Below are 11,449 nucleotides of genomic sequence, written 5' to 3' on the forward strand. Positions count from 1 at the left end.
TTTCGAAATTCCAACAACAACAATAACATATTCAATGTATTTCTAGAGTATACACAAACTTTACCTCTATCTATGAAGTGAGGTATAAAGGCGGTTTTCAATAAACTCTTGACAATCTGAAAATTTCAATTGTGTCACGTAAATTTAAACGGAGAAACTATTTTAACTATTTTTTTTTCTTTCTAATTTTGAATTAAAAAAGAGGGGTAGACACTCCTATTATAATAAGAAAACTTTTTCCATGAGTTGCAGTATCCACAAGCACCATTCTCATCCAATCATAATTCACCACCTTCATCTCCTCTCTCTCCTTCAAACTCCAATAATTTTTATTTTGGGAAATAGTAAATTTATAGTATTAATTTCTCTAAAAAGCTTATAGCTTGTTTATACTTATTTCTTGTTGGTCCTCTTCTTACCATCTTTTTCTTGCTTTCTCTCTCTTTTTCTTTGTTTTGTTCAGTCATAAAGGGAAAAAGGAAGAAAGCAGACACAAATTTCATCTGCTCTTTTCCTTTTCTTCCTCAAGAATTCTCAATTTCAGAGTCTTTGTACTGTTTACTCACTTGGGGTTCCACAAAAATTTCAGCTTTTTAGAATCATCTTGTTTTTCTCCAGCTAGTGAGGTTTTAATTCTAGAAAGTTCTCTCATTTTCAGGGTTAATTAGCCTTCCAATTTTCTTGTTTTTACTGTTTATGTAAAGTTCAGATCTTAATGAGAATATTTTCTTGGATTTAACTTGGTCTGAGATAATCTTTGTCTGTTTTAGTTAATCCCTTTTATTAGTTTTTTTTAAAAGATTATCAAAACATCTAGGATTTTTCTTTTGACATTGAAAAGTTAGTCTTTTCAAGATTCCGCTCTATGGTTAAAAGGGTATTCTGATTCCTTTTATAGATGCTGACTTCTTGATTTAACACTGATATTTTTTTCTTCCCATTGTAAAAACCCCACATCTCTGCATTTCCCATCTTGGGTTTTTCCCCCAAATCTTCATCAAAGTTCAAATCTTTTTCATAAAAATGCTGTCTTGAACTATCTTTCTTGTAACTTTTTTCTCCTACTGTGAAGTTTTGACCTTTTTTTGAGTCTTGGGGTTATGGAGATTCTATCACCAGCTCCTTATCTTTCAAATCCAAGCTGGTTTCTTGATGAGGGTAAGAGCACAAAATGGACTCCAGCTGAAAACAAAGCTTTTGAGGATGCACTTGCCTTGTTTGATAAAGATACACCAGATAGATGGCATAGAGTTGCAGAAATGGTTCCAGGGAAATCAGTTGTTGATGTGATGAGGCAATATAAAGAATTAGAAGATGATGTGAGCAGAATAGAAGCTGGATTAGTTACTATTCCTGGTTATAGTACTTCACCTTTTACATTAGAATGGGGGAATAGTCATAGTTTTGATGGATACAAACAATCTTATGTTGTTGGAGGCAAAAGGCCTTTGTCTAATAGGCCACCAGAACAAGAGAGGAAGAAGGGTATTCCATGGACAGAAGAAGAACATAAGTGAGTTTAATTCTAATTTCTTCATGATTGTTTTTTCTGTGTGCGTGTGTGTGTTGCTTTTTACTGTGGCTTTTTTTTTTTTTTTTTTTAATGCTTGTTTGGCTACTTTGTGTATGGACCACCCTATATATTTTCTCTTGTTTTTTGTATCCCTATATCACTTTTAGTGCACTAAACAACTTGGCAAAATATGGTAGGCAGTGGAATAATGAACTGCCAGCTAATAAACAATATGTGACAAGTTGACAATTCAGAGGCGGACCTAGCACGGATTCAATTGAACATATTATTTTCCGCATACATGTGAAAACCCTGAAAAGTAGTAAAATTATTAAGTTTACTGTTGCTTGTGAATCTTGATTGCTGAGAAAGCTGATGTGTAGCCTTAGACTTGGTTTTGATATGTTAATTTCTAAAGATTGTTGATGTTTGTATGATCAAAGTATTCATTATTGACAAGGGGATTTGCTTGATTCTTATATAGGTTGTTTCTAATGGGGCTTAAAAAGTATGGAAAGGGGGATTGGAGGAACATTTCGCGTAACTTTGTTGTTACTAGAACTCCAACTCAAGTGGCTAGTCATGCTCAGAAGTACTTTATTAGACAGCTTTCTGGTGGAAAAGATAAAAGACGGGCGAGTATTCATGACATTACAACAATAAATCTCAACGATAATCAAGCGCTTTCACCAGATTACCAGAAACCAACTTCACCTGATCAATCCACTATGATTTCCCAGCAGCCAAAATCGGCTGCCAATGCCATGCACAAAATGCCATTTCAGTGGAGTCAGGTCAATAATGGGACAGCCACGGGATTCAATTCTGCACAAGCAAGTTTGTTCATGTCCCCAGCTCTTTATGGAGGAAACTCTTATGGGAACACTAAAATGCTGAGCCAAAGCTTACAAAGAGGTGCTATGCATGAGCCATACTTCGGAGCTCAAAGTATGAATTTTCAGCTGCAATCAGCACATCAGTATCATCAAGCATAACACAGGCATATCGAAAATATCAAAACTTTGATCAGTGCCTTAAGAAAAAAAAGAAGAAGCTTATTTTCAATTCAGTATGTTAGCTTTTGTTTCTGCTTTTAACGGTCTCTCTTGTCTTGTGAATATGTTGATTGGCACTTCAAGTAAGCCATGAGTTAGTGTGTCCTTTTAGTAAGTCCAAAAAATCCTTACTCTCTGTAGTCTCTACTTAAAAACCATAGAGTACAAGTGGACTTCATATAAGATGAGCATAGAGGAACAGACCGAAACCTGTAAAATCCTTTAGAGGGCATAATAGAATTCAAGAGATGCAAGGGATATGATCTGATTGACTGTTATTTCCTTATATCATTTTGTGCATTTCAGGAAGATCATGGCATTATTAGAAAATCGAAATGAAAACGATAGACAAATAAAAGTTTGTTAGAAACTTGACTGTTGATAGTAGTGACACTGGATATTCCTAGCAGATTTGGCCTATTCTTTTGAATGCAAAGGTTTCCTTGTTGATGGAACAATAAAAGTAGTACTTCAGACTCAGGAGAGAAAGTACTCAAATATTTTCAAAAGACAAGAGTCTTTGGAAAAGAGTAGTAGTAGTATGGGTGACCCCCTATGTACTTTTTGTTTTCTTTCCAGAACACTTTGTCATGCTTTCCTTAGTATCTGCGTTGATATGTTTTTCCTTGAGCCAATGATCTAAATAGGAAACAACCTCGTTACCTCCCAAGGTAGTAAGGTACGCGTTTGCGTATACTCTAACCTCCTTTAACCTCACTTGTGGGGTTAAATTGGGTATGTTGTCGTTGTCATATAATTGGTTTAAGGAGAAATGGTACCTGCTTTTGGCAGTCTTGAAGCAATAAGCCAATTAGACTGAACAAAGAAGCACTGCAATTGGATGGTGAGCGCACATTTGCTGAATCAGTAAGCACTCCATGACGTCTGTTGAGCCCTGCATTTTTTTTGACACCGACGCTGAACTATATATGCGAAAAATCACTAAATCCTTGATAAGTATTAAAATATGAACTCATTAAAGATTGAATACATCAAGTTTAAATTCTGAATCCACCTCTGTTTACTTGACCACGCTCGACTGGCAAGCTTTCTAGTAGAAGCTGAGTCTACACTCCACTAACTCAAGCATCCTATTCTTCAAACCTTCCTATAATCCAAAATCTACCTCCTAGTAGGGGGCCCCTACCTTACTTTTTTCTTGGAGATTGTGTATCCTTTTTGAAGATCCTTTTGAAAAATAAAGACACAACTAGTAAAAACATTGATTAATTAATAAACTAACATAATCTAAGAGTACAAAAGTAAGATTCATAGCAGATTTCTCCTACTTAAAATAAACTTAATTTTCTCTCTTTTGGTGTTTTGGTAATCAATTGCAACGACTCTCTCTTTTTGATACATTCACTTCAAAAATTTCTTAAATTTATTAGTCAATTTTGGTATGAGTATTGCACGAGTGTTGTACTATTTTTCTAATCAATAGCCTATATGATTGCTTTGTAATTTAATATACTTTATCATACCAATTTATTTTTTTCATTTAATAAAAAAAAATGAAAAAGAAAACAAAGATTTCACTGTTCTTTGTTTTGGTGCTAGCCATTGCCTCTTAATTTCATGGAAACAAAGGACATTAAACTTTTCTTCCATTGGATCACTCAATCTCTCACTATTTTATTTTTATGTCTAACTAGTAAACAATATCAGTAACTGCTATTGCTAAATTATTTGGTTTGATGTAAACATTGAGTGAGGATAACTATTTTCAGTTGAAGCACGTGTGTACTTTATTGCGTTATTTTAGTTGCCTCAACTACAGAAACAACTTTTAGAAAGACAAGTAGCATCTAGTTTTCTTAGTATATTCAAAACTCAAGCTCATCAAGAGCAATATGCTTAGTTGGTTTTACTAAAACAGTTGAATACAAGAAATGACAAAAAGTAACATTCTTTTATGAGGAAAAAAAAGAGAAGAGCATAATAATAATTTGCAAGTTGTAGAATGGAAGCCACTAAGTCAATTTATTCCAAGTTTCATCTCCTCTTTCACAAACTACAGCCACACATGAAAGTCCAATACTTGAACACTTTCGGCATACAAAAGTTGTTTCCCTTGTTTTTTTTGTTTTTTTTTCTTAAAAAAATACCGTTCGGATTACAATATTCTGATTCTTGTTCATGGAAGATATTCCAATGGATCAAGCAGAGGACCTTGTTTACATTTTTACAAATGATGCTGATATGGTCGAAAAAAAGTTAGCTGGGGTTTCGCGGTGGACCAGAGAGATCTTTGAATGATCTCATGTGGGGGCTTTTCTTCCTTACCAGAGAAAAAGAATCCTTTTTTTATAATCTCCATAGGCCAGCTGAGACAAACTTGGTCGATAATGGATCTGCTCCTCTACTTGTGACATGTGCACAGCTCATACGTACTGTGCTCTTACCACTGAACCAAAGCTTTGGGACATACCATAATTTGAATATACGTCCTGTTAAGGCTGTAACTGAGAAAGGCTATAATACATAGTGTGTAAAGGCGAAATGAAAACTCAGAATTGAGATAACCATCATGAATTCATAATCTTGATTGAACATCATACATGAAGATACAGCTAGTAGTAAGCAGTAGCTTCTGTTTTTTTTTTTTTGTTATTTGAGATACAACTGTAATATATGGCTATTCCGATCTAGTTAACTTCTCCATTCAGGAGCAAGAATACAGTTGAAGTTCTCCTCGAGGACCTCAACGAAAGAATTATTGGCTGGTATGGGGATGTTGAATCCATGGCTGTCTCGTTTGAGCATTTCAGTACCTCTTGTTTAGGATGTTAGACCAAATCCGAAAGGAAATAGAGGATTTGAATTCCCGTGAACATGCATTGGAATTTGATCAACAGTTTTAAACCATGTCACAGGTAGTTTCCCTTGAAATGGATAGTCTCCAAAAAGGACATCTGTGATTCCAGCTCCTTCAGTTCCAGGCAACCAAGCTGCAACAAATGCATCTACTTTTTCCAAGAGAGGTGGTTCGACGACCATAGGTCTTCCAGAAATGAGAATTGTCACCGTGGGAACTCTGTCAGCAACAAAAGTTGCAATTTCTGTTCCATTAAATGGAATTTTTAACTCTGGATCATCACCACCAGTTTCACAATATGGACCCTCACCAATCGCCACGATAGCAAAAGAGAAGTCTTGACCAGCAAAAGTTTCTGCAGTAGGATTTGGCTCAAAGACTATCTCTGTTTTGTCTCCCAACATCACCCTTATTGCATCCATTATGGTTGTGCCTATAAAAATTGGATCATATAACTAGTTGAGATTACGATAATTCACGAAGTAACTGCAAATGATAGTTTATAAGAATCATGTTAGGGAGAGACTTGTAATCGAAAACTACTTACCAACTGTGATTCTGCCACTGAGTCCTGTCCAAGTAGCTGTCCATCCTCCACATTGATACCCAAGATCATCAGCATGAGTTCCAGCAACGAGGATCTTTTTGGCCGTCTTATCTAGAGGCAAAAATGGTTTCTTTGGATCTTTCCCATTTTTCAACAAAACTAAGGATTTGCGAACAGCTTCACGTGCTAGCTCTCTATGTGCCTTGAACAATGTGACAAAATAACCAGACTCAAAACAGATCCAAGATGGTGAAATGCAGAATCACTATTGTTCTAATGCAAGACATACATATGAACTGCTATTTAGAATTCATATAAAGAACAACCATAGAAGAGTCATACGAAGAACTTCAGCAACTGATTAGAACAAATACTGGTAACATGTAATCTCATTAAAACTTGAGCATTTTGCGAAGAGTATTTCTTCTAAGAAATGGTTCTTTCCTACTCATGTTACGCAATTGTTACCAATATGAGATGATGTTGTACTGTTAAAAATGTAAACTTGTCCCAATAGGCAACACAAATAAGTAGGAATACCTTGCAACCAACCAAATCTATCAATGATCTATCTGTAAACGGATGTTCAAATAATCCAGTAACAAATTTGACTCTCAAGATTCTTTCAACAGCGTCATCTATCCTGGTCATCGGTATCTCCCCGGATTCTACCAGTGATTGCAGCTGCTCCAAAAATAATTCATATCTAAATGGCACCATTACCTGCAAATATTCACAAAATGCAAACAGATAGCATGAATTAGGCTAAAAAAAGGCTGTTATTATTTGCTTCCAACACAAACTTTAATTCAACTTAACCATATCAATTCCAGCATTAATGGTTGACTTGACTGATTGACGATAATCAGCATCATGAGGGTCAGTAAGCCGTTCAAGTGCTTCCCAGTCTGTAATCAAGAGACCCTGCACCAGAATATTGCTTTTATAGTATAAGAAAGCTTCTCAACATTGCAGGCATATAATTATCGTCCCATTGTTTACCTTGAATCCAAGCTTTTCTTTCAAGACCTCGGTTAAAAGATATCGATGAGAGTGCATTTTGTCTCCATTCCAGCTGGAGTAGGAGGCCATAACAGTGCAAACTCCTTGGGCAATACAGTCTATATATGGTGCTAGGTGGATATTAAACATATCATCATGTGATGCTATCGTATTTCCTTCATTTGTACCATTCTCAGTTGCCCCATCACCAACAAAATGCTTTGCACTTGCCATGACAGAATTTCTGAAATCAAGAAACTAGTATCAACATTTTGTATTTGAAGTAACGAAAATTACAGAGATAACGGCTAGTGCTCATCATTATCTTTACCTTCCAGCAACATAAGGGTAGCCATATGGATGTCCTTCTGGTGGCTGACCTTGCAAGCCCGAGACGAGGGAGGTCATCTTTCTTACAACTTCAGTATCTTCACTGTAACTCTCGTAAAATCTTCCCCATCTAGGGTCTTTTGCAACCTGGCATAATTCAGTTGAATCATACGATTATGAAATGGTTAAATTTCATTTTATATGTGTCCCCAGGAGGGGTAACCAAAGACTACAAATCAGCTTAATCTTGCAATATCAATATCAGGATAAATTCCTTTACATAGACATTTTTAAACAACATACCCATTGTAATTCCACAAATGTCCGATAGACATTTTTAAGTTACGGAAAACTAGTAACTTGTGGAAAAACTACATTGATAGGTATAAATGTTCAGATAGGAAACAAACTAATGCTAGTTTTGCTTTTATGACAAGAAAGCACAAAATTTTCTCAAGATCTTTACTTCATTCCAAATTTATATCTAAGGCTACGAGCATCAAACTGGATCATTCTTTCCCAAAATTGCAAAAGTAAAAAGTCGAAACACAAAGAGATAAGTGAAATTTTTTTTTGACTTACAGCAACACAAGGAGCAAAAGCATACTGAGATCCACACGCCCTGGTTTCAAGAGCTGTCACCACTCCTATCCTTCTTACTAAATCAGCATCTCTGCAGAAATATACCAAATCTACTTCAATATAATCTTCACAAATTTACGTGCAAAAAGCATAGGCAGATTCAAGATTTTAAGTCTGTGCTAGGAACTTATCATAACAACTCATAAGAATTGACACATAACTATCTACTAAACTATATAGTTTAAGCTGAAATATTTGCTACCTAATCATTGTTTATTTTCCCTGAATGCACAACTTTTATGACTCAGGTATCAAGTCACTCTGTCCATCAAGACATACACAAGTCGAAACAAATCTACTAGAGTAATAACTAACCTGGTGGCACCAAGCCCAATGTTGTGAGGAAAAATAGTGGCACCCCAAACATTATTATTGCCATGAATAGCATCAGTCCCATAGAAAATAGGAATGCCAAGCCTGGACTCAACTGCACCCTTTTGAAATCCATCAATCATATTAGCCCAATCAGCTGATTCTGCATTCTCAAATGGTCTACTTCCACCTCCACTCAAAACACTCCCTACAAAAATTTCCAAAAATAAAAATAATTCAACAATCAAAAACCCATAAATAATACTCTTTCCATTTCAATTCATTTTGTCTTATTTTCCTTTTTAGTCTGTTTATAAAAAAAAAAATACTTCTTTTCCTTGTTCACAACTCTTTAATTTTAACTTTTCACATATATGTCTAACGCCACAAAGATTAAAGAACATTTAGGTACATTCTAATATATTTAGCAGGCGTTTGACCATGAATTCCAGATTTTTCAAAAAAATTAGAAACAAAATGTGTTTTCACTTTTTCACTCCAAATTACTCCCAAAAAGTAAAACAACTTCAATTTGTATTCACACTAAACACAACTCCAATTTTCAAATATTGACTTTAAAAACCAAAACTACTTTTTTTTTCTTGCCCACTTAGTTTAAAACCACAAGATTTAAAAGTTAAAACAAACAAAAAAATTAAAACGGGTGGAACAAAAAAGTTAAAAACGGAGAAAAAGAGGCAATGGAGCTCAATATCAGTGCAAAGAAAAAAAAATCGAATATAAAAAAGGCATAAATAATAGGAAGTGAATTAATGGAGCTTAAAATGAATTACCAATGCAACGATCTCTAATAGCAGAAGGATTAGCAACAGCTCTTTCGATCTGAGTCATTTGACCAATTTTTTCTTCAACAGTCATTTTAGAAAGAAGATCTTTTACTCTTTCTTCAATTGCAGCATTTGGATCTTTGTAAATACAATCCATAGCTACAATTAATTGAACAAGATGATGATGAACAAACAGATCTTAATCTCCTTAATTAATACTAATCAGATATGTCTTTTTTTTTTTGAGGAATAAGACAGGGACTGAAGGTTTCTATTTATATATACACTTAAGGGCAAGATTTTAGATTAGTAAATATTAATGGTGACGTGTATGTTGTATGATTGGATAAAATATTTCAGGTACAGCGAATTGCAATCATGTGAAATTTAATTTGTATCTATCCGCATATTATATGAACCCAAAAATAAAAAAACATTACTAGTATATATGATGTGAACAGCCTGCATTTATATATTATTACCCCAATTACCACTTGATTAATTGTATTTCTCCGTCTCATATATTATTAAAATATAGTTATTGATTATTTTTATCCTTTAATTAATTTATTTAAAGTAAAAATAAGTTTGTTAAGTTTTTTTTAAAAAAATAATAAGCCTACATTAAAATGATTTATTTGGCTATATAATCTTCAATCCTATTCCATATTTTTAACAAAATTTAGAGGGTGGGGAGGATTTACTGAGGTACTTAAAAAATTATTCTGTTTAAGTGTTTACATCTATATACTAAAAAAATAAAAATAGTAAATTCAGAGTACTCAATAAATACATGGTACTTTCACTTAATCATATACATGGTGACCATGTATATAATTCTATGATTCTCTGCACCAATGAAGTGGATTTAATTCATAATTTATGAATTTATGTAAAAAAAAAAAGGTAAAAACATGTTCACTTTATGATTCACTTGGCAATCGTCTTAATATATTAGTACTATATACTTTTCTTAGCTTATGTAGTTATATATCGAAAACAAAAGGGAGTAAGAGAGGTGTAACAATTTACTCGTATTCGATATTTATATAAAATGATATTAACTTATCATAATTATAAATAATGATTTAAAGTAAGAATAAATTTTGCTGGAACATGAAGGAAAAGCAGATCTGAACAAGGCATTATTGGTGCAACTTGTTTCCTTATAAGATTGTGATTTGTCATCAACAAATAGTTCTGATGAGAAAACAAAAATAGTTCTGAGGCTGTTTGGAGCCCATACCCAACTCCATTTTTTTCAGAGTCCAATAGCTGGAAAAAAAATTGTAGTACTAGTATATTATAAAAAATTAAAATAAAAAAAAGACGAAGGTGAAATTCCAACTTGTGGTAATTATTTTATGATTGTAAAATATTTTTCAGGTTTTGTATTTGAATCTCTATTTTAATTCTTTTTTTTTGTTAACAACTCTTTAATTCTAACTTTCGATTTATATGACATATAAGGCCATAAGCTTAAATAACTTTGTGGTCCCTTCATTCTCATTTTTAAAGGTTTCTTTTACATCTACTTAAAATTTGTGTCCTATTCTTTTTTAACTGTCAAAGGTCACTTTTAATTTCAAGTTCTGCACTTTCGTAAATTTTGTGTTAAGTTAATATCAAATAAATAAATTAAATTGAATAATGTGTATATTACTATATCTATGTATTAGGAGTCAGGGGCGGAGCTAGCATGATGTTAGATGAACCCTCTTCGGAGAAAAATTACATTATTTATACACGTTCAAAATTATGGTAGATGTTGAACCCCCTTTGACTAGTTGTGTTTTTACTTTTTCATATTTTAAACTATTGAAAATTTTGGCTTTGCCGCTATTAAGAGTAATATTGTATTTTTAAAGACGAACTAATCAGGACGATTTCAATGTTTATATTTTTAAAAAGGTGTTGTTAGACCCTTTAACAATTGGATCACCATCATTGGCTTCTGGTCTCTTACTTGGAAAAAACATCATCTCAAATTATAATACTTTATATTATATAGTTAAATATACAGAAGTCAATGAATGATAGGCATGGAAGAGAACAAAACCCTTTTGGATCTACTATGTATTCATGGAATATTAAAATAGAGAAATCATTTTTAGAAAAAAAATCACAACTTCAGACTAATAGAGAATATTTATGAATAGTCTTTTTTAAAATATGAGATTGTAATCTTGAAAATAAGTCGGGTATCTGTTATAAATAAAGATGGTTTGCTGATGTAAAAGTTTGTACATCATTTCTATTTCGTTGATATGAAATACTTAATTGGAAAAAAAAAAAAACAAAGCCATCTTCCTTGAACTTGTCCTTTTTATCTTGAAAGTTTATTTAATTTATTTCATACGACTTTCTATGTGTACTTGATTTCTTTTAATTTTAGAGAAGATATAATTCCCTTAATTAATCCCTCGTAGCATCAAATGAATC

General features: G+C 33.3%; 2 protein-coding genes across 2 annotated transcripts; one reads left to right on the forward strand and one right to left on the reverse strand.

Moving 5' to 3' along the window:
- The first annotated feature begins 276 nt into the window (after positions 1-276).
- On the forward strand, positions 277-3,031 carry LOC125807590 (transcription factor DIVARICATA-like). Its single transcript, XM_049487327.1, has 2 exons — positions 277-1,513; positions 1,998-3,031. Exons 1-2 carry the CDS (start codon positions 1,101-1,103, stop codon positions 2,506-2,508), a joined length of 924 nt encoding a protein of 307 aa, XP_049343284.1. The 5' UTR covers positions 277-1,100; the 3' UTR covers positions 2,509-3,031.
- A 2,053-nt stretch (positions 3,032-5,084) lies between these two features.
- On the reverse strand, positions 5,085-9,240 carry LOC125807563 (uncharacterized). Its single transcript, XM_049487298.1, has 9 exons — positions 9,014-9,240; positions 8,223-8,427; positions 7,848-7,938; positions 7,267-7,412; positions 6,936-7,179; positions 6,753-6,857; positions 6,474-6,656; positions 5,934-6,135; positions 5,085-5,819 (listed from the first exon to the last, which is right to left on the reverse strand). The coding sequence occupies exons 1-9, from the start codon at positions 9,162-9,164 to the stop codon at positions 5,350-5,352; spliced, it is 1,797 nt and encodes a 598-aa protein (XP_049343255.1). The 5' UTR covers positions 9,165-9,240; the 3' UTR covers positions 5,085-5,349.
- Positions 9,241-11,449: the final 2,209 nt, after the last annotated feature.

This window comes from Solanum verrucosum, unplaced genomic scaffold (genome assembly GCF_900185275.1).
Source record: "Solanum verrucosum unplaced genomic scaffold, falcon-dt-bn FXZP01000183.1, whole genome shotgun sequence".
In the NCBI taxonomy this organism is placed as follows: Eukaryota; Viridiplantae; Streptophyta; class Magnoliopsida; order Solanales; family Solanaceae; genus Solanum; species Solanum verrucosum.